Source organism: Balaenoptera musculus, chromosome 15 (genome assembly GCF_009873245.2).
Source record: "Balaenoptera musculus isolate JJ_BM4_2016_0621 chromosome 15, mBalMus1.pri.v3, whole genome shotgun sequence".
Taxonomy (NCBI): domain Eukaryota; kingdom Metazoa; phylum Chordata; class Mammalia; order Artiodactyla; family Balaenopteridae; genus Balaenoptera; species Balaenoptera musculus.
In genome coordinates this window covers 64,668,161-64,693,645 of record NC_045799.1, presented here as the reverse complement: position 1 = coordinate 64,693,645, position 25,485 = coordinate 64,668,161, and the positions used below count along the sequence as shown (strand labels likewise).

Genomic DNA, 25,485 nt, shown 5'->3' with positions numbered 1-25,485 from the left:
GCTACGCCCCGAGCTCTGGAGATCCTCGGCCTTGATTGGCTGGACCTCGGGCTCCTTCTACGGAAGTAGCCGCGGCCGCCATTGTGCGGCGCTGGTCCACTTAAAGGGTGACAGCTGCGGCCCGCGCTTTGGGCTGTCGTCGTAGCCTCTTGGTCTCCTGTCCGCGGAGCCCGGCGGGACCGGGACTCCCGTCCGTGCCGGTGCGGGCGCCGGCATGTGGCTCTGGGAGGAACAGGGGGGCCTCATGGGCCCCTTCTCCTTCCTGATGCTGGTGCTGCTGCTGGTGACGCGCAGTCCCTTCAATGCCTGCCTCTTCACCGGCAGCCTCTACCTCCTGCTGCGCCTCTTCAGCTTTGAGCCGGTGCCCTCCCTCAGGACCATGCAGGTGCTCAGGCCCCGGGACCGCGTCTCCGCCATCGCCCACCGCGGCGGCAGCCACGACGCGCCCGAGAACACGCTGGCGGCCATTCGGCAGGTGAGTCCTCCACTCCTCCCGCCCCTGCGCGCCTCCTGGGAGCTTGGACTTCTGCCTGTCCTTCCGAAGGTTCCCCAGCCTTTTCATGATAGCCTTACCACTTCCCCATTTGTCCACAAGGAATACATTCAAGTGACCCTCGATCCCTCTGAATTCCGGAAAATCTCCAAGTATTTATAGAACACTGCAAATACTTAACGTATTTGCTATGTGCCAGGTACTGAGGATGGTCATGAACAAGACAGAAGGGGTACCTGCTTTCACAGAGCTTGCATTGGAGTAGGGGAGACAGGTCTTAAACAAACATAAGGTACTTTAAGAAAGCTATGAGTGCAATGAAGAATTAGGGTTACCGAATAAGGAATGACCGGAGGGTCATTTTAGACAGAAATCCTATCTGAAGAAGTGACCTTTGAACTGAGACCGGGATTATGAGGAGCCCACCATGGATCTGGGGGAAAAGTGCTCCAGGAAAAGGGAACAGCAAGTGCAAAGGTCCTGAAGTGGGAATGATATTGGAATCCTCATGTAACAGAATAGACAGTATATGGCCTGACTTCAAGGGACAAAGCAAAGGCTGGTGTGTGAATGAAGTAGGAAATGTGGCCAGGTTAAGTAGAGTCTTGGTCAGTGGTTAGCTAACATATTCTAAATGGATCACCTTCACAGCGGCTGTCTTTACTTGTCCTCCAAATTATCCAAGTCATCTCCTTATCACCTTTCCCCATGGTCAGACAACACTAGCAGCGGGACTCCTGATAATTTCTGCCTCCCCTTTTCACAAGGGTCTCTTGGCAGTCTCCGGACTTCATCATAATAACAGCTTGCATTGTGAGAGAGCTTTGCAGTTGTCTAGGCACTTTTGCATATGTGGAAATATATCTGATCCTCTCATTTCCCTGAAACATTATTTTAACATTAAGTGGGTAGGAAAACTGGCTCAAACACACACAGCTCCTTTTCGAATTCAGCCTTCTGATTCCAAGTCCCGGTGCTCTTTGACATAGATTAGAATGTTTTCCAGGATGTAAAATTTGGACTGACTGTCCTTTCTTTGTCCAGCTAGGGACAGACAGTATTGTGTAATGAACAAGTTACTTAAGCGCTCTGTGTCCCAGTCAGAGTCATGGGTAGGATGTAGCAAGCAAGGCACCCTAGGGTGCCGCTCCTTACTCTAGTCCCAGCTCTGACCTTAAGTTTCCTCATCTGTAAAATAGGAATAATGTTAATATCCACCTAATCGGTTGTGATTCGATGAAATAGGCTACCTCACATTAAATGAGGAAGTATGTATGCGAAATACACATATACATATAGTGTGTCATATCCTGTTGTGTTGCAAGGGAATTATAGCTAAACTCCATTCGTGTCTTGTATGTTTAGGTTGAACATGTCTTTAATATATGTAATTATGATAAATAACATTGCGCCAAGCTGATTCCTGGTTTTAAGAGGAAATGAGATGTAATTTAGCTTGTTCAAATACAAGGTCATTATCAATGAACATTTTAGCCATGACAGAATTTAGCTGCAGAAGACAAGGTCACGTCCTCCCTCTTGACTTCAAAAGAAATATGTAGTTTACTTCCTTCAAAGTTTGGTTTTTGTCCTTTTCTTCTTCGCTTTGCTTGTTTGCAGCTCATAATTGATATTCTTAAACATTCTATTATGTAAAAAGTCAGGGAAGACATTCTGACAGTGGTAGAATTTCTGGTAGATTATAGAATAGATAGAGAAGGAAAAACTTGAGAGAGGTGAAATGAATGCATTCCAAAAACAGAGTCACGATTATAAACAGTGACAGAAGCATGAAGTCAAACCCACAGTCCACTCCACAGAGGGGCCAGAGTGCAGCTTTAAAAGTATAATTCAGATTATATCCTGCCCATATTTAAAACCCTGCAGTGGTTTTTCTATTGCAATTAGGTAAAATCAAAACACCTTTCCATTTTGGACCTTTCTCAAAGCCCCAACTCTCTCTGTCTAAACCACCTTGGGTGTTTGTTAATGATGCTTTTGGCTTCATGTAATAGAGAATATAACTTAAAATATTTCAAACAGTAAGGGGACTATCTCACATAGCAAGAGGTGTGTGTGGGAGAGGTGACTTCCAGGATGGTTTATTCAGCTGTTCAATTTGTGATTGTGGAGGACACCATTTCTACTGATCTATCTGCTCTGCCACCTGCAGCATATTTACTAGCCCTCATTGTAGTTGCCAGGTGGCCATTGCAGCCCCAGGACTCGCATTCTTACATATCAGCATCCAGCCTCAAGAAAAGGCTCTACTCCCTCTTCCATAAGTCTTTCCCAGAAGTCAGTCAGTCTCTCTCACTCTCTCTGACAGACACACATGGAGGGGTTGAGAATAGTCCACTTACAGCAGAGGAGAAAGCTGAACACTGGGGAAAGAACAGCTCTCTACCAGCAGGGAAGAAGAAAGGGAATAGATCTGGGTAGGCAATCAATACTTTGTGGCTCCTTCCTACCTTGTGGCCTTTGTATTATATTTGCCATTTCTTCTACTTAGAAAACTCTTCCCCTGGATCTTTGTATTGTTGACTCCCTTTTATCACTAAGGTCTCAGCTCAAATGTCATATTCTTAAAGAGGCCTTCCCTGATTGCCTTGTCTAGTGACCCCCACCTGCCTTAACTTTCACATTACCCTGTACTTCCTTTTTCAAACATTTATCACTATCATAATACATGTAACATGTGTATAGTGTGTTTCTCCCCACTAAAGTGTAAGATCCATGTTCCTTTCTTGCTCACCACTCTCTCCTCACTGCTTAGAACAGTGCCTGATACATAGTAGACACTCAATAAATATTTGTTGGAAGAATTGTGATGTCCAAATAGGCAATAAGCCCATCAGAAAAGATACTCAACATTATCAGCCATCAGGAAAATGCAATTCAAAACCGCAGTGAAATACCACTTCATACCCACTAGGACAGCTATAATCAAAAAGACAGACAGAAGTATTGGTAAGATTATGCAGCAGTTGGAACCTTCATACACTGATGGTGGGAAACTAGTCTGGCGGTTCCTCAGAAGGTTAAATATAGGACTTCCCTGGTGGCGCAGTGGTTAAGAATCCACCTGCCAATGCAGGGGACACGGGTTCGAGCCCTGGTCCGGGAAGATCGCGGAGCAACTAAGCCCATGCGCCACAACTGCTGAGCCTGTGCTCTAGAGCCCGCGAGCCACAACTACTGAAGCCCACCCGTCTAGAGCCCGTGCTCCACAACAAGAGAAGCCACCGCAATGAGAAGCCCGTACGCCGCAACTAGAGAAAGCCCACGCGCAGCAATGAGGACCCAACACAGCCAAAAATTAATTAATTAATTAATTAATTTTTTAGAAAAAGGTTAAATATAGAATTACCATCTGAAGCAGCAATTTCACTCCTAAGTATATACTCAAAAGAATTGAAAACATGCATCACGCAAAAACTTGAACAGGAATGTTCATAGCATTATTCATAATAGCCAAAAAGTGGAAACAACAGAAATGTCCATCAGCTGATGAAAGGATAAATAAAATGTGATATAGCCACACAATGGAATATTATTTAGCAAGAAAAATGAATGAAGTCCCCATACATGTTATAACATGAATGAACCTTGAAAACAGTATGCTAAGTAAAAGAAGCTAGTCACAGAAGACTGCATATTATATAATTCTATTAAATAAAATGTCTCGAATAGGCAAAGCCGTAGAGAAAGAAGTAGATTAGTAGTTGCCAGGGACTGGGAGGGTTGGAGAGAGAAGTGGGGACTGACTGCTAATGGGTATGGGGTTTCTTTTTGGGGTGATGAAGATGTTCAGAAAACGACTGTAGTGATGGTTGCACAACTGCAAATATGCTAAAAACCATTGAACTGTATACTTTAAATGGATGAATTTTATGGTATGTGAATAGTATGTCAAAAGCCATATAAGTATAATGACTTTATTAAAGCAGACACTTTTTAAGTCAACTTTGTCAAAGTATAATTTACATACAATAAAAGATACATTTTCAGTATACAGTTTGATGAGTTTTGATAAATATTTACACCTGGGTAGCCAGCACCTCAATCCATTTCCATCACCCTAGAATGTTCCTTTGTGTTCTCTTTGGAGTCAACCCCTACTCTTGCCTCTGCCCCAAGGCAATCATTGATCTGATTTCTATAACTATACTACACTATACTATTCTATTACTAAACTATTAGTATAGTTTCAAACTAACATCTTAAGTTTTAATAAATTACAGTATTTATGTAGACTAGTTTATGTGAAGTGTGTATGTTTAGAAGAAAAATACTATTATAAGAAACTTCTTGAAATAAGAGTATGAAGTACATACTAATATATGAATCAGATTCAGGGGTTTATCTTTTTGCCTCTACATAAAAGTATTGGGAAAGAAAGTTGAATGCAGTCATTAGAAGATCTGGTCTAAGAAGCTCTAGTATGGTGATTCTTTTATAGAACTTTTGTTTTTGGCCTTAATAAACTACACAGAAAAGACAAATAAATGAACTCATTACCTTTAGTATTCTTGCTAAAATACAGTGTCTCACCATTGTTATTTTTTGTTTTGTAGCCAAGTAAAAATGGCCCTAATGGATGAAAGTATAATTGAACCGAATTACTAGCATCAAGTAATAAGGTTAACATTTGTATTACAATGAGAGAGATGCACTGTGAATACTGGAAATGTGATCTTGTTTTATGTTATAAAATATATAACCCATGTTGATTTACCGGTGCATTATTAAACTTAGAAAAGATATACCTTTTAATCTTATAAAAAGATGTACCTTTTAATCAGTGTAAATGTAAGCATTACATCTTATGTGATGACTTTTTCACTGAGGCATAAGTGTTTTTCTAGTCATAATAGGTTACTTATATTGAGTGCCACCTCTGAGCCAGGCACCAAGCTTGGTGATTTACATACATTATTTCTAAATCCTCACAACTCTTAAGATCATTAAAGAAGTATCATCATAAAAATGATGAAACGGAGGCTAGAGTAATATTTGTAATTAGATGACATAGCCAGTTAGTGATGGAATTGGAGTTTTTAGAGGGGGAAATCTTGGTCATATATGTGAAAATCAAACTTTGAAGCCTAGAAGAAAATAGTTGTTTATAAGTGGAGGTAAGAAAGGATTTAAATAAGATAGACAAATCTCCACCTATAAAGGACATAATTAATAAATTTGACTATTTTACAGTTAAAAACATGTTAAAAAACACAATAACAATGGCTAATGTTTATTGAATGCTTACTATGCACTAGTACAGTGCTGTATGTTGTTTATGGGTACTTAAGTGTGTAGTAAATATATAAAGACCTGTAAGGGAATGATATAGAAATAATGCACATCCACTTGGCAGTTGCCTCTGGAGAAGAAGGGAGGAGGATTTTAGCTGTATCTGTAGTGTGATAGTAAAGTCATGTGTAAAGTCATGTGGTTAAGAGTGTAGCCTCTACCACGTCCTAGTTTGTGTAACCCAGAGCAAGTTTCTTAATCTCTGTCAGTTTCCTCTTCTGAAAATGAGCATGTTAATAGTACCTCCTGAAGGGTTGTGAGGATCAAATGAGTTAATACATTTAAAGCAGTTAGAATAGTGCCTGACAAATATAAAAGGCTCAATAAATAATATAGCTATTATTGTTTTAGGGCAGCAAGAGATTGAAGCAAATATGGCAAAATGTTAACATCCGTTAAGTCTTTTTTTTGCTGTATACTACTATGTATGTTTGCAATGTATGTTTGCATAATTTAAAAAAAAATTAACTTTAAAGTCTTGATCATAATGAGTGTTTCATGTCTTCATTGTGACAAAGAAGCCAAGGAAGCAAATGTTGGATAGTGTGTCTCAGAGGAGCATGGCCCCTCAAACTTTATGTTCATGTTCTCTTTTTAGATAAATTCTTGCATGCCTTATCGGGCTTACCAGCTTGTTGGCCAACAGCCAGTGCTGCTCACATAAACAAAATCTAGTGTCCTCTAGAAGCAGTCTTGGTGTTTCTGCTCTAGAGGATGGAATTAAACCAGCAGAAACCTGACTCGTCCTGTTTATGCCAAGGTAGTGCAATATCCAACTAATCAACAAACACAGCGGAATCATCAGAGATACTGCACCAAAGAGAGTGTAGGTAAACAGTGAAATGTGACTAAATATTTGTAATTGTAAGCCATTAATGGTCTGTATAGTTAAAGCAACCAGAGAAAACAAATTGCAGAAGTCTCCCCATCTGCCACTCTGAGAGTGAGAAAAGTGGGGAAATTGAAGTTTTTAAGGAATCCGTAAGGGTGGACACTGAAGTAAGGTTAACATCCATGGAAAAGAGGTTGGGTTGCTCTTTGGTATAGGAAGGGAATAGAATCAGTAAGAAAAACTATCTACCTAGCCAGCCCTGTTGGTCATCTTTAGTGTTTAGATTACAAAATGACATCTGTGGCCACGTGACATTAATATCGTTGGTGTTTTTGTTAAGGCAGCTAAGAATGGAGCAACAGGCGTGGAGTTGGACCTTGAGTTTACTTCTGATGGGATTCCTGTCTTAATGCACGATAGCACAGTAGATAGGACAACTGATGGCACCGGTCGATTGTGTGATTTGACATTTGAACAAATTAGGAAGCTTAATCCTGCAGCAAATCACAGATTAAGGTAAGTGGTGTATTGTCACCTAAACATATCTTTCAACTTGTGTTGGAGATCACAGAAAGACACTGGCACCTTCTAATTACATCTTCTGCTCCAGAAGAGTTGTTTTGTTGTGTTTTGTTTTCAGCTATATACAGGTTTCCCAAGTAATTGGCAGGTGCCAGGAACAACAGAAGTATGGCATGAATGTTTTTCATCTTTTCCCACTGAGGCCAAATTTGGCTTCAGAATTATTCTCAAGACAGTACTCTAACGTGACAATTACTTTGTACTGTCATATAAATTTATATATGTATGTGTGGGGTGTGTGTGTGTGTATGTATATCAGAGCTAATCGTATAAGATGTTCCAGAAGAAAAGGGTTCTATGATCAAATAAGATCAAACACTATACTTTAGACGTTTCCCTTGGGGATAAACAGTTCACGTCAATCAATTCTTGCCTTTAACTTAATGTTTCTCAAATGTATATGACCACAGAACCCATGCCCTTCCCACCATTAACAACTATAAACACCTTGGAATTGGTATCTGGGTAATATACTTTGGAATGTGGTTATTTAAATCCCTCTCCTCTTGTCTTTGTAATACCGAAAAATGTGTTCTTACTGTAATTCATGTCGTATCAATTCTCTGGTCAATTTATTTGACCCAGTGATTAAACTGTAGTCCTCCCTAAAAGATGATTCAGACTTTGTTTTCCTAGGAACTGAAAGAAATTAAAAGTCAGCCAGAGGAAGTCATACTTTAGAAAGAATATTGATAACACTTGAAAGTTCTGAGTCCAAGCTGCTGGAATTGCTCTCTGCTGTTACAGATATTTCATTGCTCAGCTGTAGGCAAGGGGAAGGCTGGTTTTAATATTACAGTGACATTGTAGCTAATAAGATGTCAAATTCAAAGTCAACACTTAATGCAAAAAATGCTTAGGGTCAGCATCACCCTTAAAATACTTGAAGAAGGCATGGTATTGGAGCCAATATGCATCTTAATGTCTTTAACCCAAGCAGTCTTTGTTCCATAGTTGAAAGGTTGCATTTTCTTTGCTTAAATACCAAATAATTGGCTTGTGTTTAGAGACCATGTTGTTGCAAAAGAAGGAAAAATTTCTCTCAGTGGGGTAAAATGCTCATCCTGAGAGGGGAGCATGGCAACTAAGACTAGCCAGAGGAATAGCAAATTCATGTCTCTGATTCCCGGGGAATAGTCACTGAATAGAGTGGCTGGCAGAATTTGCTGTACTATTTATCTTTATCTTTTTTAAAACCAAGATCTTAGAGTTGACTTAATACCGTTGAATTAGCATAAGTTAAGTCATGTAGAGTGAAATTTTGTTATTTGAGAAAAGCTGATTTCTTATGGGTCAGGCACTTAACTTTCCTTTTCTTTTTCAGAAACTTATGTATTAGAAAATTATTTATTTTAACCAGTTGCACTTAAATGCACAACCATACAGTTAACAGATGTATATATAGCTAGGAATTTCTCCTGCATAAGGTTCTATTAGGGAAAGTACAATCTTAAGTCTCTGAGTTCTCCAAAGATGGCATATACTCTGCCCTTTAGTGAGTAGAGTTACTAATTATATTATAAATCCAGTGACTGCCTAAAAAATAAATGATTTTTGTTGTTGCTGTTTTGTGGCCAAGAATATCTTTAATTTGGTTTAAGAACATATTATCCTTGGACTTTGGTATGGTTGGAGAAAGGAAGTTGGGGAAAACACTCTTTTCCTTTGGTTGGGAGACATTTTTCAAATGTCTGTTTCACTAAACTTTTATCTTTTCCTTGTTCCTACAATGTACTATTCCTTTTCCCTCTCTTATAGGAATGATTTCCCTGATGAAAAGATTCCTACCCTGAGAGAAGCTGTTGCAGAGTGCCTAGACCATAACCTCACAATCTTCTTTGATGTCAAAGGCCATGCAAATATGGTACAGTTTATACCATAAACTTTACCACTTTGGAAAAGACAGCTTTATTTAAGTGCTAGTTTGTTCCAAAATTAACTATATATTTTATTTTTTATATTCTTAAATTATTTTTACAAATTATATTTGCTTAATGGAAGTTTACAGTGCAAAAATCCACATCTTCAAGGAAACAGTAAATTATGGAACCTTTTTAACCTTTTAACCTTTGATGGAACCATTTAACAATTCCCAGTATTCGACAATTAGCACAGAATAGAAGAGTCAGGTTTCTTTTATTTGCATAAAACATTTACAAAAGATATTAAATAAACAGTAAAGAGGCACTTCTTGAACAGACCATTTAAGTAACCTCATAAAAAGGGCTCCAGGAGTTGGATACAAGACCAGTTACATCTGGCTGATAAGAGTCTTAGACAACTCTGGACTGAATTTAAAGAAAACTCCTATATTTAAAGCTTCTGATAGCTAAGAGGATATTTGTCTTCTATAAGGATTTATCCCTTTTGTATGATTTCTATCCCTTATGTATAGTTTTGTTATTCTATGACTTGAGTAGTTATACTTTTATTTATTATAATTTCTTAAAATATGTATTACATTCTTAAATAAAATTTTGCTTAAATTTTAGAGCATTTACTCATAAAAACACATTATTGCAGTGGAAATCAATGGTAAAATATGGTTCAGATTACATTTGTTCTCATAACCAGCTTTTCAAGTACGAATACATTTTTCAAGTACAAATGTACAGTTTGGGTATTTTCCCCCAGCAATAATTATAATCAGTAATGGCCATCTACTGATGGAGAGTTCTGATGATACCAACTTTTTTTTTAATTAGCCCAGGATATTGTTGAAACCAGTTGTTAAAACCTGAAATATGAGCCTCTAACTTAAGTACAATAAACTCCCATTTTTGAAGAAAGAGGAGAATGGTGCTCTGGCTAATTTATTATTCTGGTAAACTGATAGTTCTATATGTCTAGGTTTTCCAGTCAGTCTGCATCAGAATCACCAGGAATACATATTAAAAATACAGATTCCTAGGCCATTCCACCCAGAGATTAAATCTTAAAAATGGCCAGGGTCATGGGGTCAAGTAACAAGATTTTTAATGAGCACCTCGGGTTTTATTGAGGATAACAGCCCATGTTTGGGAACCCTGATAGGCCCTACATTTTACGCATGGTGTACTGATCTTCATGATTATTTTCTTAGAATAAAGAGGGGTGAGGGAGGGGAAGAAATTTTTTTTTTTTTCCAGCTATTTGAGCTTTCTGGTTGGGTGTTCACAGATGGTTTGGGAAGCATTGGGCAGAACACAGTGATCTAATTCACCAAAATGGGAGCATAGGGACTTCCCTGGTGGCACAGTGGTTAGGAATCCGCCTGTCAATGCAGGGGACACGGGTTTGAGATCTAGTCTAAGAAGATCCCACATGCCACGGAACAGCTAAGCCCATGCACCACAACTACTGAGCCTGCGCTCTAGAGCCCACCAGCCACAACTACTGAGCCCGCATGCCACAACTACTGAAGCCCGCACGCCTGGAGCCCATGCTCTGCAACAAAGAGAAGCCACAGCAATGAGAAGCCCGTGCACTGCAATGAAGAGTAGCTCCCACTTGCTGCAACTAGAGAAAGCCCGCGTGCAGCAACGAAAACCCAAAGCAGCCAAAAAATAAATAAATTAATTAATTAATTAATTTTAAAAATGGGAGTATAAAGGAACAAGTGTTGGCATTAAATTGGAGACGGTAGAATACAGGAGCCAAGATCACGGGCTTTGGAGATTGTGATTAAACTCTCACCTACTACAGTGTAACCTTAACCTTGATAAGCTTCTGTTTCCTTATGGGCAAAATGGGAACAATGTAAGAAATGACCACATAGGGTTGTTGTGAGAATCAGATAAAGAATGTAGATGAAACATCACACATGGTGCGTGTTAGTTCACAGCAAGAAAACAACTTCGGCTCTATAGCTCACACTCTGTCATATTAGTGAAGGGAAGCATGACATGAATAATTTCTGTGTTCTTTTTTATTTTGGGGAATGCATTTAGTTGCTTATATTTGGTTATAGGTTATGTGTGACTTTCCAAAAATTAGGGGTACTTCAAGAATTATGATGTAGCAACATTACATTCCACCTAACGTCTGGTCATCTCTGTTGTTAGCTGCTACTGTGGCTCAGTGGCCAAATCTGTTAATTCACTAGAGGTTACAAAATATCAGTATTTTAATTCTACCATTTCTTCTTCATTTGGTAGCTGGTCTACTGCAAAAAGAAACCTCTGCTCTTCTTGGGAAGAGTTGGGAGACTCTTCCCAGTTTCTCCCTTGTCCCATGGCTTCTCCCTCCGTGTTGATGATGGATGACGTTTCCTCTCAGTCGCCTAGACAGAGAAAATCTACCCTTTCTAGTTTGCAGACTGGTTGACTCCCACTTCAGCTAGGAAAGGCAGAGGGAGATAGAGTTGTGGGTATAAAAGGACCTTTCCTAGTGGCTAAACTAGAGTACAAGGAAAAAATTTTTAAATTTTGCTTCCAACCTCCACTGGCCTGTAGTCTGCCATACTTTTCCAAAGTATGACAAAAGGAGGTGAGCCTCTCAACAAAGTAGTAAAGCAGCAGTACCCCAGCTTCTTCCTTATCTGCTGATGTGAGTTTAAAATGCATCCTAGTGGATAATGCAACCTACCAATACTCCTTTGAACACCCCCATATATTAGTAAACTTCTGATTTACTTAATAGAGTTGTACTTATATATAGTAGTTACTGGTTGGGACTACATTTTTTTTTTAAGTGTTTTTTATATATTTATTTATTTTTTTTTTTTTTTGGCTGTGTTGGGTCTTTGTTCCTCTGCGAGGGCTTTCTCTAGTTGCGGCGAGCGGGGGCCCCTCTTCATCGCGGTGCGCGGGCCTCTCACTATCGCGGCCTCTCTTGTTGCGGAGCACAGGCTCCAGACGCTCAGGCTCAGTAGTTGTGGCTCATGGGCCTAGTTGCTCCGCGGCATGTGGGATCCTCCCAGACCAGGGCTCGATCCCGTGTCCCCTGCATTGGCAGGCAGATTCTCAACCACTGTGCCACCAGGGAAGCCCGGGACTACATTTTAATAGATTTTAAATACATGAATCTCTTTTACAGGCTACTGATGCTCTAAAGAAAGTATATATGGAGTTTCCTCACCTATACAATAATAGTATGTCTGCCTCTTTCTTGCCAGAAGTTATCTATAAGGTAAAATTCTGGATTTTTGTTGTATATAATATTATGTTAGTTGGTAGGTAATAATAGCAGTGAGCTAAATAAGCATAAGATAGATGCCTGTTAAATGAACTGAATCAATTAAGAAATTCTCTTTTTTTTTGAATTTATTATTATTTTTTATACAGCAGGTTCTTATTAGTTAGTCTACTTTTATACATATTAGTGTATAGATGTACAATCCCCAATCTCCCCACTTCATCCCACCACCACCACCACGCCGCACCCCGCCCCCTTTCCCCCCTTGGTGTCCATACGTTTGTTCTCTACATCTGTGAAGAGACTCCTCTTTTAAATTAACAAAAATTCAGGAAGAGGAAAATACTCGTACCCCATTTTAAAATACCATGATTCCTTTTTAGCTCCTTCTTTCATGTTGTTTATAGGCTCATTCACATTACTTTGGTAACATTCTCAGAACAGAATGAGTTATATATTTCTATGTCTCACTAAGTAACAGCAGAATATACCTTTTTAAAAAATAAGTCTTATAGTGAATTTAAAATATGCATAATTTGAAATATGCAAATACATAGATACTACAGCAAGCCCTCCTTTAACCATAATCGAGCTTGTTTCATCCATAACCCCATTTATCCCCAGGGTTATTTTTTTTTTAATAGATCTTTATTGGAGTATAATTGCTTCACAATACTATGTTAGTTTCTGTTGCACAACAAAGTGAATCAGCCATATGCATACACATGTCCCCATATCCCCTCCCTCTTGAGCCTCCCTCCCATCCTCCCTATCCCACCCCTCTAGGTCATCTCAAAACACCAAGGCAATCTCCCTGTGCTATGCTGCTGCTTCCCACCAGCCAACTGTTTTACATTCGGTAGTGTATATATGTCAATGCTACTCTCACTTCACCCCAGCTTCGCCCTCCCACCCCATGTCCTCAAGTCCATTCTCTATGTCTACCTCTTTATTCCTGTCCTGCAACTAGGTTCATCAGTATCTTTTTTTTTTTTTTTTGAATTCCATGTATGTGCGTTGGCATACGGTATTTGTTCTTCTCTTTCTGATTTATTGACTCTGTATGACAGACTCTAGGTCTATCCACCTCACTACAAATAACTCAATTTCGTTTCTTTTTTATGGCTGAGTAATATTGCATTGTATATATGTGCCACATCTTCTTTATCCATTCATCTGTCGATGGACATTTAGGTTAGTTCCATGTCCTGGCTATTGTAAACAGTGCTGCAATGAACATTGTGGTACATGTCTCTTTTTTTTTTTTTTTTTTTAATTTATTTATTTTGGCTGTGTCGGGTCTTTGTTTCTGTGCGAGGGCTTTCTCTAGTTGCGGCGAGCGGGGGCCACTCTTCATTGTGGTGAGCGGGCCTCTCACTGTCGCGGCCTCTCTTGTTGCGGAGCACAGGCTCCAGACATGCAGGCTCAGTAGTTGTGGCTCACGGGCCCAGTTGCTCCGCAGCATGTGGGATCTTCCCAGACCAGGGCTCGAACCCATGTCCCCTGCATTGGCAGGCAGATTCTCAACCATTGTGCCACCAGGGAAGCCCCACATGTCTCTTTTTGAATTATGGTTTTCTCAGGGTATATGCCCAGTAGTGGAATTGCTGGGTCATATGGTAGTTCTATTTTTAGTTTTTTAAGAAACCTCCATACTGTTTTCCACGGTGGTTGTATCAATTTACATTCCCACCAACAGTGCAGGAGGGTTCCCTTTTCACCACACCCTTTCCAGCATTTATTGTTTCTAGATTTTTTGATAATGGCCATTCTGACCGGCATGAGGTGAAACCTCATGGTAGTTCTGATTTGCATTTCTCTAATAATTAGTGATGTTGAGCATCTTTTCATGTGCCTCTTGGCCATCTGTATGTCTTCCTTGGTGAAATGTCTATTTAGGTCTTCCGCCCATTTTTTAACTGGATTGTTTGTTTTTTTGATATTGAGCTCCGTGAACTGTTTGTATATTTTGGAGATTAATCCTTTGTTGTTTCATTTGCAAATATTTCCTCCCATTCTGAGGGTTGTCTTTTGTCTTGTTTATGGTTTCCTTTGCTGTGCAAAAGCTTTTAAGTTTAATTAAGTCCCATTTGTTTATTTTTGTTTTTATTTCTGTTACTCTAGGAGATGGGTCAAAAAAGATCTTGCTGGTTTATGTCAAAGAGTGTTTTTCCTATGTTTTCCTCTAAGTTTTATAGTGTCTGGTCTTACATTTAAGTCTTTAATCCATTTGGAGTTTATTTTTGTGTATGGTGTTAGGTAGTGTTCTAATTTCATTCTTTTACATGTAGCTGTCCAGTTTTCCCAGCACCACATATTGAAGAGGCTATCTTTTCTCCATTGTATATTCTTGCTTCCTTTGTCATAAATTAGGTGCCCATATGTGCGTGGGTTTATCTCTGGGCATTCTATCTTACACCATTGATCTATATTTCTGTTTTTGAGCCAGTACCATACTGTCTTGATTACTGTAGCTTTGTGGTATAGTTTGAAGTCGGGGAACCTGATTCCTCCAACTCCGTTTTTCTTTCTCAAGATTGCTTTGGCTATTCGGCTATTCCTTTGGCTATTTGTCTTTTGTGTTTCCATACGAATTGTAAAATTTTTTGTTCTAATTCGTGAAGAATGCCATTGGTAGTTTGATTGGGATTGCATTGAATCTGTAGATTGCTTTGGATAGTATAGTCATTTTCACAATATTGATTCTTCCAATCCAAGAACATGGTATATTTTTCCATCTAATTATGTCATCTTTGATTTCTTTCATTAGTGTTTTATAGTTTTCTGAGTACAAGTCTTTTGCCTCCTTAGGCAGGTTTATTCCTAGGTATTTTATTCTTTTTGTTGCAATGGTAAATGGAAGTGTTTACTTCATTTCTCTTTCTGATTTTTCATTGTTGGTGTATAGAAATGCCAGAGATTTCTGTGCATTAATTTTGTATCCTGCAACCTTACCAAATTCATTGATTAGTTCTAGTAGTTTTCTGGTGGCATCTTTAGGATTTTCTATGTACAGTATCATGTCATCGGCACACAGTGACAGTTTTACTTCTTCTATTCCAATTTGTATTCCTTTTATTTCTTTTTCTTCTCTGATTGCTGTGGCTAGGACTTCCAAAACTATGTTGAATAAGCATGGCAAGAGTGGACATCCTTGTCTTGTTTCTGATCCTAAAGGAAATGCTTTCAGTTTTTCACCATTGAGTATGATGCTTGCTGTGGGTTTGTCATATACGGCCTTTATTATGATGAGGTAGGTTCCCTCTGTGCCCATTTTCTGGAGAGTTTTTATCATAAATGGGTGTTGAATTTTGTCAAAAGCTTTTTCTGCATCTATTGAGATGATCATATGGTTTTTGTTCCTTAATTTGTTAATGTGGTGTGTCTCATTGATTGATTTGCATATATTGAAGAATCCTTGCCTCCCTGGGATAAATCCCACTCCACCATGGTGTATGATCCTTTTAATGTGTTGTTGGATTCTGTTTGCTAGTACTTTGTTCATGATATTTGCATCTATGTTCATCAGTGATATTGGGCTATAATATTCTTTTTGTGTGATATCTTTTTCTGGTTTTGGTATCAGGGTGATGGTGGCTTCGTTGAATGAATTTGGGAGTGTTTCTCCCTCTGCAATTTTTTGGAAGTGTTTGAAAAGGATCGGTGTTAGCTCTTCTCTAAATGTTTGATAGAATTCGCTTGTGAAGCCATCTGGTCCTGGACTTTTGTTTGTTGGAAGATTTTTAATTATGGTTTCAATTTCATTACTTTTGATAGGTCTGTTTATATTTTCTAATTCTTCCTGGTTCAGTCTTAGAAGCTTATACCTTTCCAAGAATTTGTCCATTTCTTCGTGGTTGTCCATTTTGTTGGTGTATAGTTGTTTGTAGTAGTCTCTTATAATCCTTTGTATTTCTGCAGTGTCAGTTGTGATTTCTCCTTTTTCATTTCTAATTTTATTGATTTGCGTCCTCTCCCTTTTTTTCTTGATGAGTCTGGCTAAGGGTTTATCAATTTTGTTATCTTCTCAAAAGAACCAGCTCTTAGTTTTTATTGATCTTTGCTATTGTTTTCTTCATTCTCTATTTCATTTATTTCTGCTTTGATCTTTATGATTTCTTTCTTCTACTGACTTGGGTTTCTTTGTTCTTCTTTCTCTAGTTGTTTACGTGTAGGGTTAGATTGTTTATTGAGATTTTTCTTTTTTCTTGAGGTGAGATTGAATTGCTGTAAACTTCCCTCTTAGAAATGCTTTGCTGTGTCCCATAGGTTTTGGGTCATCATGTTTTCGTTGTCATTTGTTTCTGTGTATCTTTTTATTTCTTCTTTGATTTTCTTCAGTGATCTCTTGGTTATTTAGTAGTGCACTGTTTAGCCTCCATGTATTTGTGTTTTTTACAGTTTTTTCCTGTAATTGATTTCCAATCTCATAACGTTGTGGTCAGAAAAGATGCTTGATACGCTTTCCAATTTTTCTTAAATTTTCCAAGGCTTGATTTGTGACCCAAGTGTGATCTATTCTGGAGAATGTTCCATGTGCACTTGAGAAGAAAGTGTATTCTGCCACTTTTGGGTGGAATGTTCTATAAATATCAATTAGATCTATCTGGTCTATTGTTTCATTTAAAGCTTGTGTTTCCTTATTTATTTTCTGTTTGGATGATCTGTCCATTGGTGTACGTGGGGTGTTAAGACCTCCACTATGATTGTGGTACTGTCGATTTCTCCTTTCATGGTTGTTAGCATTTGCCTTATATATTGAGGTGCTCCTATGTTGGGTTGCATAAACATGTATAATGGTTATATCTTCTTCTTGGATTGATCCCTTGATCATTATGTGGTGTCGCTCCTTATCTCTTGTAACAGTCTTTATCTTAAAGTCTATTTTATCTGATACGAGTATTGCTACTCCAGCTTTCTTTTGATTTCCATCTGCCTGGAATATCTTTTTCCATCCCTTCACTTTCAGTCTGTATGTATCCCTAGGTCTGAAGTGGTCTCTTGTAGACAGGATATATATGGATCTTGTTTTTGTATCCATTCAGCCAGTCTGTGTCTTTTGGTTGGGGCATTTAATCCATTTTCATTCAAGGTTGTTATCAATATGTATGTTCCTATTACCATTTTCTTAATTGTTTTGGGTTTGTTTTTGTGGGTCTTCTTCTTCTGTTGTGTTTCCTGCCTAGAGAAGTTTCTTTAGCATTTGTTGTAAAGCTGGTTTGGTGGTGCTGAATTCTCTTAGCTTTTGCTTGTCTGAAAGCTTTTGACTTCTCTCCATCGAATCTGAATGAGATCCTTGCTGGGTAGAGTAACCTTGGTTGTAGGTTTTCTCTTTCATCACTTAAGTATATCCTGCTACCTCCCTTCTGGCCTGCAGAGTTTCTGTTGAAAAATCAGCTGATAACCTTTTGGGGATTCCTTTGTATGTTATTTTTTGTTTTTCCCTTGCCGCTTTTAATATTTTTCCTTTGAATTTAATTTTTGTTAGTTTGATTAATATGTGTTCCTGGTGTGTTTTTCCTAGCGTTTATCCTGTATGGGACTCTCTGTGCTTCCTGACTGGGGTGACTATTTCCTTTCCCATATTAGGAATTTTTTGACTATAATCTCTTCAAATATTTCTCCTCGACCCTTTCTTTTTCTCTTCTTCTTCTGGGACCCCTATAACTCAAATTTGGTACATTTAGTGTTGTCCCAGAGGTCTCTGAGATTGTCTTCAATTCTTTTCATTCTTTTTTCTTTATTCTGCTCCTTGGCAGTTATTTCCACCTTTTTGTCTTCCAGCTCACTTATTCGTTCTTCTGCCTCAGTTATTCTGTTATTGATTCCTTCTAGTGTATTTTTCATTTCAGTTATTGTGTTGTTCATCTCTGTTTGTTTGTTCTTTAGTTCTTCTAGATCTTTGTTAAACATTTCTTGTATTTTCTCAATCCGTGCCTCCATTCTGAGTTTCTGAATCATCTTTACTATCATTACTCTGAATTCTTTTCCTAGTAGGTTACCTATTTTCTCTTCATTTATTTGGTCTCGTAGGTTTTTACCTTGCTCCTTCATCTGTGACATATTTTTTTGCCATCTCATTTTTTTTTTCTTTTTTTAATGAGTGGGATTGTGTTCCTGTCTTACTGGTTGTTTGGCCTGAGCCTTCCAACACTGGAGTTTGTAGGCTATTGGGTAGAGTTGGGTGTTGGTGCTGAGATGAGGAACTCTGTTAGACCTCACTCTGATGAATATTCCCTGGGGTCTGAGGTTCTCTGTTAGTCCAGTGGTTCGGACTCGGAGCTCCCACTGCAGGAGCTTCAACCCAACCCCGGGCTTGTGAACCAAGATCCTGTGAGCCACTTGGGGGGGGCAAAAAAAAAAAAAAAAAGAGAGAACAATAACAAAGTAAAAAATAAAATTAGACTAGGAAACTAACAGATACATTAGAAAGAATATAAAAATAAAAATATAGATGAATCAACAACCGGAAGGTACATCAGTACCACAATGCTAAAAAAGAGGAGGAGGGAAAATAAAAAAAAAAAAAAAAGGCTGGGAGGAAGGCCTTGGCTGTGGAGAGTAGGACCTAAGCAAGGGTGAGGTTTGGGTGGTGGGCGGGGCCTATGCTCAGGACCCACAGGGCTGGAAAGGCCCTGGGGGCTGTGGGGGGTGGGGCTTAGGCTCAAGGAACAGAAGGGACCCAGGCGTGCCCCCCCACCCCTGGTCTCAGAGGGAAGGGGACCTCACCTGGGAGCCCAGCAGGCTTCCTGGGCTTGAGTGGGTGGGGCAGACGCCCTCCTCTCCTCTCCTGGTCCTCTGGTCTGGGAGGGTCCCTCCCGCCTGCCTCTCCTGATCTCCCTGACCTCCCTCCTATGCCCCCAAGGACCCATGCAGCCTGGAGGGGGCTTTGGAGGTCAGGGGATCAGCTTGGGAGCTCAGCAGGCTCCCCAGCCCGAGTGGGCCGGTCGATCACCCTCCGCTCCTCTCCCCTCCTCCTGGAAGGCCCCTCCTGCCTACCTCTCCTGATCTCCCTGGCCTCAGGGGCGCTGATCCTGTCTGGCCTCCACTTCTCCTCCCCTCTCAGTCCCCCTACATCCTACCGGTTCACTTTGGGGTTCCTTCCGTCTCCTTGGGCGTCAGAGTCCCCCACCAGCAGCCGGCAGGCGCCCTAGTTGTGGGGAGAAGCTAACTCCGCATCTTCCCACACTGCCATCTTGACTCCGCCTCCTCCCCAGGGTTATTTTGAAGCAGATTCCAGACATCATATCATTTTATCCATGAAAATTGCCTTAAGTATCTTTAAAAAGTGATTCCTTTTTTTTTTTTTTAACATAACCACAATACCATTATCCCATCTAAAACCATTAACAAGAAGTCCTGGGGCTTCCCTGGTGGCACAGTGGTTGAGAATCTGCCTGCCAATGCAGGGGACACGGGTTCGAGCCCTGGTCTGGGAAGATCCCACATGCCGTGGAGCAACTGGGCCCGTGAGCCACAACTGCTGAGCCTGCGCGTCTGGAGCCTGTGCTCCGCAACGGGAGAGGCCGCGACAGTGAGAGGCCCGCGCATCGCGATGAAGAGTGGCCCCCGCTTGCCACAACTAGAGAAAGCCCTCGCACAGAAACGAAGACCCAACACAGCCAAAAAAAAATAAAAATAAATAAATAAATAAATCAAAAACATATGCAAAAAAAAAAAAAAAGAAGTCCTTAAGATCATCAAATATCCAATGTATAAATCCCCCTTGTCATGTATTTATTGAAGAAACCAGGTTGTTTTGTAGAGTTTATTTACCGAAGTCTGGATTTTGCTAATTATGCCCTGGTACAATTTAACACATTCATCTCCTCTGTATATTTCCTATAAATTGGTAGTGAGAGCTGAAGGCTTGATCGATTAGGTTCAATTATTCTTGGTAAGATAATTTCTTAGGTAAGGGTCTTCTACCATCAGGGGGTGCATAATGTCAGGTGGTCTCGTCGAGTTGTCAGCAGCTGTTATTGATGCCAGTGGCCAGCTCTGGCAATTTACTAGGAGTTTTATTTTTATTTTTAATATTTATTTATTTATCTATTTATTTGGCTGCGCCGGATCTTTAGTTGCAGCATGTGGGATTGAGTTCCCTGACCAGGGATCGAACCCGGGCCCCCTGCATTGGGAATGCGGAGTCTCAGCCGCTGGACCACCAGGGAAGTCCCTACTAGAGGTTTTAAAGTGTCAATATTCTAAGTCTATCGTTTCTTCTTCGTGTATTAGCTAGATGGAATACTTCTATAAAGAGGATCTCTCATCTACTATTTAGCTACCCAGTAGGCAAATAAATGCTTAATCCTGTCCTTTATTTACCAGTTTCCAAAATAATGAGTTGGTTCTTCAACAGTGACCAACACAGCATGTATTTAAAAATTTGCAGTAAGGGTGGAGCCTGCTGGGATATAAACTGTCATTGAGATGAATAGTGTCCTGGGGCTTCTAGACATTTGGATCAGTGTTTCCCAAACTTCCTTGACCAGAGGCCTTTAAAATGTGTGATACCTTTTCCAGAGGACCATAGAGCACAGACTAAGAGAATTCCATCCATATCCCCCATTTGTCCGTTGCTCTGTCCTCGTCCCTGCCCCCACTTCTCTCCCTTCTCACCCCATTTCCCCGCCCCCCACAACTTTTTTTCAGCCATTTTCTCTAACAAGGATCAAAAGGTAACCAGCCCATCTTGAAATGATCATGGTTCCATCCTCATTGTGTTCTAATTATCTCTGGCCATAATTTAAATCAATATCCAATTGAAAGTTACTCTTTGTGACATTATTAAAATTTGACCCTGAGGTTATAATGTTCTCATTTTAAAGATAGTATTGCAGTTCTTTTAGGATTGTGGAGGAAGTGTTCTCATTTATACTATATGTTAAATGCTTTACATTCAACACATTATTTTCTCAAAGGGTTTATGATGGAGTATTTATTTAGTAGACATGGGGGGCAGCATACCTCCTTGTACAGACTGAGTACATTGGCTAAATCTAACGAACAAATGAGAAGTATTGGCCTTAAGATATGATAATTGCTTTATTTTCCAAAATTCCTTTCAGATGAGACAAGCAGATCAGAATGTAGTAACAGCTTTAATTCACAGACCTTGGAGCCTTAGCCATACAGGAGATGGGAAACCACGCTTTGATACTTTCTGGAAACAGTCCATGTTTGTGGCATTGGACATTTTGCTCGATTGGAGTATGCATAATATCTTGTGGTACTTGTGTGGAATTTCAGCTTTCCTCATACAAAAGGATTTTGTATCTCCGTAAGTTGGAAGATTTTTTTTATCTTCTGATACATTTCCTGAATGTTCTTCTTGAAAAGGGAGGATTAACAGTGGACACCTGTATTGGTTCCCACCCACGAAGCCCACCATGCCTTTATTAAGTTGAAATGCCACTAGCTTCTTAGGTGGGAAGAGTTTAGGCATATTTCACTGTTTCCAAAACAAGTTGATCAAATATTCTTGGGTTTTAGTGCATTTTAAAGAAAAAGTAAACGTGCCAAACTATGACGACAGAGACAGAGACAGAGACAGAGAGATTGTATTTCCTTGTGATTGGCTCCCTTTAAAAACCAACATAGGATCCAGGGCAGAACCACAATGAAGATGTCTTGTGGGCACCTACCTCATCTATCCCAACTTTTCTCCTGCTCCCCTATATATTATAGGCTCTACTCCATTGCTTCCAAGAAACTTTCCATTCCCTAACCTGCTAGCAATCTCTGAATCTTTATTTTGGCAATTTTATAGCTGTGTATTTCAGGTGGTTACAGTTGTAAGTTTCATATTATTTCAGGCATGTGTGCATTCAGTTCAATAAATATTTGTTGTATGCCTGCAGTATTGCAAGGTACTGTATTAAGAAGCTGAGATGCTGTGGTAAAGAAAGAAAGCCACAGTCTGCCCTCATGGAGTTTATAGTCAAGTGGAAGAGATAGATGCTAATCAAATAAAGATCCAATAAACATAAAATTAGAGCTAAGATAAACGCTGTATAAGAGAGAACAGTGCACATATACTGTTTAATTTGTCCTAGTCAAGGGAGTCAGGGAAAACATCCCGAAGGAAGTAACAGCTGAGCTAAGATCTGAAGGGTGCATAGGAAATGAGGGGTTTGGGGGTGGAGGTCCAAGTCAGAGGGGAAGACACGTGCAAAAGTGCTGTGGCAGAAAGGGGCCTGGTTCTTTCAAGGAACTGCAAGAAAAATCAGTATGCACACAGAGTACAGCACAGAAAAGAAAGGGGGAATGTGGCGTAAGATGAGGCCAAAGAGACAGGTGGGCCTAGGCTAGGTACAGCCTCCAGTAGGGGTTCGGGGTGGGGGGTCTTCAGCAAGTGGCTGAAGCGTTTAAAGCCACAGCGGCGTGGAGGAGGTGCTCATGCTGGGTTTGGAACACCCTCTGGCTGCAGTGCGGAGGCCAGTTAAGAGGCTCTTTCTGGGGGCTGTTAGTACTCAGTGAACACCATATTTAGTGGCCATTGTAGATTCCTGAGACAGTTGGCATTATTCTAACAAGGTTGGTTTTTCCTCTTTCTCCAGGGACTACTTGAAGAAGTGGTCAGCTAAAGGCATTCAGGTTGTTGCTTGGACTGTTAATACTTTCGATGAAAAAAGTTACTATGAATCCCATCTTGGTTCCAGCTATATCACTGACAGCATGTTGGAAGACTGCACACCTCAGTTCTAGGCTTTTCCCCCAGGGAGGAAACACAGGTACAGAAACTGCCTGCTGGCCTCATGGAGGAATATCAATATACCCAAGCCCCTGGGGGATCAAGTGGCTCACACAAGCAGTAGTCGGTTACTGGGTATTTACCTGAACCAGAGCAAAACCCAGTGTTGCCACCTTGCTCCATGGAATGCCCGAGTTCAAAACCGATGCTCTTGAAAGTCTGGGTCTGCAAAAAGGCACAACACTCCTGCCCCGACCTAGCTGAGGCACACACTGAAACCCAGTGAAGATAAGCACAGATTGAATTGTGCAATTTGGGGGTGCAGATGCAAATGCATGGGAAATGCATGATCCCTCAGAGCTGACGTTTTAAAACTTGACACACTTAACATAATTTTACTTATTTAAAATATTTGTATCCAGCTATGTTATCAATGTACTGTAGACATCAAACTTGTGACCATACTAATAAAATCATTAAAAGGAGCACTAAGGGAAAACCATGTACCAAGCATCATATCCTAAGACATAAAGAATTTAAGGGAGCTGCTGCTTCCAATCCAGTGGCCAGGGCCCCTGGTGAGACATTGGTGTGAAGCAAAGAAAATGGTAAGGAGGTCTTGATATCAGTCTGAGGGATTGTTTATGGTATCTAGAAATAAGAGCTACAAACCACTAGGGGGCAGAGTTGTACCCTTTCAAGCTGCTCTACAGCAGATGATCACAGAAAATTAGAGCTGGAAGAAACTTCCAGGAACATCTAGGCTTAGCTTCATTTTGCAAATGAGAAAACTAAAATCTGTGGAAGGGAAGGGTCTTCCCAGAAATGACAGCTGTGACATAGAGCCTGATCTCATGATAAAATTTCTTGTTTACTATTTACCAGGAACTTCAGTGGTTTAACATGCATTATTTTAATTAACCCTCACAAAAATCTTACAGAGATATTAATCTCTTTTTACTGATAAGGAAACCGAGGTACTGCAAGGTTAAAGTCACTTACCCAAGGTCTCAAATTCCTTGGTGTAACTGGTATTCAAGTCCAGGTCAGTCGGTTCAGAGAACCACTCACCTTGTCTGCCTTTATAATGTAGAGCCCTTGATTCCCAGCTCTGCTCTTTCCCATGTGAGCTTCCAGGGGTCTTATTGTGAACTTAAGTGGCATCATTTAAAATGAAGTTGAGTCTTCAAAAAATTGCAAAGCTCGCTCTCCCCTCTAGCTGCCCCACACCCCCACCATTCAGCCCTATCTGGCCTTGATCACAGGCCCACAGCTTAGTCATGACCTCCCTCCTGGATCCTCATGGGTCACTGGTCTCACAGGTGTAGCAGCTCGGCCACCAGCCCACACAGCTGGATGGTGGTGAGAAGCAGACTGATTTTTGCTATAGTTGGTGTTGGCAGGAGGACAATAAATGAGGCTTGGGATGTTTACAAATGAATTTTCTTGAATTTTAAAATTAACAGCAGAACAGAGATTCAGTGAATGGAACAGATATCTAAACTGCATGACTTCCATTTCACGTTATGACTAGAGTGACAAGAGGAAGAGAAAGGAACCAAAGAAAACATGTGTGGACTGAATTCCCCCTTTGGCTTACCTGCAGAGGCTATACAGCGAATGACAGGGAAGAAATTCTCTTGGGGGCAGCACAGAGTTCACAACATCCCTTCTGTGGTGTGAAGACCTTTTGAGAGCCAGAAGTTCTCTGTCTCTTGACCTTTGTCCCAAATCCGTATTGCACTTGACTCAGCCAGGCCCAATTAAGGATTGAGATCCTATGCTAAGGTGGTCGTGGGCCTTGAAGAATGGAGAATTCAGATGAAGAAAGAAGGTGTTAATTACTTACTTGGAAGGTATAGTAACGGGGTTAACAACAGGATATTTTTTTTTGCTGCATTGGGTCTTCTTTGCTGCGCGCGGGCTTTCTCTAGTTGCGGCGAGGTGGGGCTACTCTTTGTTGCGGTGGGCAGGCTTCTCATTGTGGTGGCTTCTCTTGTTGCGGAGCATAGGCTCTAGGTGCTCGGGTTTCAGTAGTTGCAGCACACAGGCTCAGTAGTTGTGGCTCGCGGGCTCTAGAGTGCAGGCTCAGTAGTTGTGGCGCACGGGCTTAGTTGTTCCGTGGCATGTGGGATCTTCCCGGACCATGGCTCGAACCCGTGTCCCCTGCATTGGCAGGAGGATTCTTAACCACTGAGCCACCAGGGAAGTCCCAACAACAGGATTTGACATCAGAAAAAGTTAAATCTGAATTCCTAATCTCTAGCTGTATGACCTTGGGCAAGTCATATAGCTAGTGTCTTGAACTCATCTCTAAAATAGGGGCAGTATTAGTACCACGGCAGGGGTAGTTGTGATTAAAGGAAAGAGTGCATGTAAAATGCTTGTTAATAACTAAGATTTATGGACTGCCTACCATGTACTGGACACTGTTTCAAATGCTTTCTGTGTGTT

The 25,485-nt window shown here is 40.4% G+C and overlaps 1 protein-coding gene across 4 annotated transcripts; it reads left to right on the top strand.

The window, feature by feature from the left end:
• Positions 1–24,952, top strand: GDE1 (glycerophosphodiester phosphodiesterase 1). Of its 4 annotated transcripts, XM_036826151.1 has the most exons (7): positions 1–475; positions 6,979–7,154; positions 8,979–9,084; positions 12,237–12,329; positions 21,407–21,618; positions 22,898–23,071; positions 24,498–24,952. In XM_036826151.1, exons 1-6 carry the CDS (start codon positions 215–217, stop codon positions 23,043–23,045), a joined length of 996 nt encoding a protein of 331 aa, XP_036682046.1. In that variant the 5' UTR covers positions 1–214; the 3' UTR covers positions 23,046–23,071; positions 24,498–24,952. The 4 variants fall into 4 exon arrangements, with proteins under 4 accessions (XP_036682046.1, XP_036682047.1, XP_036682045.1 ...); XM_036826150.1 differs by lacking the exon at positions 24,498–24,952 and having other exon boundaries at positions 40–475; positions 22,898–23,527; XM_036826153.1 differs by lacking the exon at positions 24,498–24,952 and having other exon boundaries at positions 361–475; positions 6,983–7,154; positions 22,898–23,516.
• Positions 24,953–25,485: the final 533 nt, after the last annotated feature.

Excerpts from the sequence above, each read along its gene's own strand:
- GDE1 (XM_036826151.1), top strand. The coding sequence starts at position 215 with ATGTGGCTCTGGGAGGAACAGGGGGGCCTCATGGGCCCCTTCTCCTTC. Across the intron at positions 7,155-8,978 it reads GCAGCAAATCACAGATTAAG|GAATGATTTCCCTGATGAAA; the intron begins GTAAGTGGTGTA and ends CCTCTCTTATAG. Across the intron at positions 9,085-12,236 it reads TCAAAGGCCATGCAAATATG|GCTACTGATGCTCTAAAGAA; the intron begins GTACAGTTTATA and ends TCTCTTTTACAG.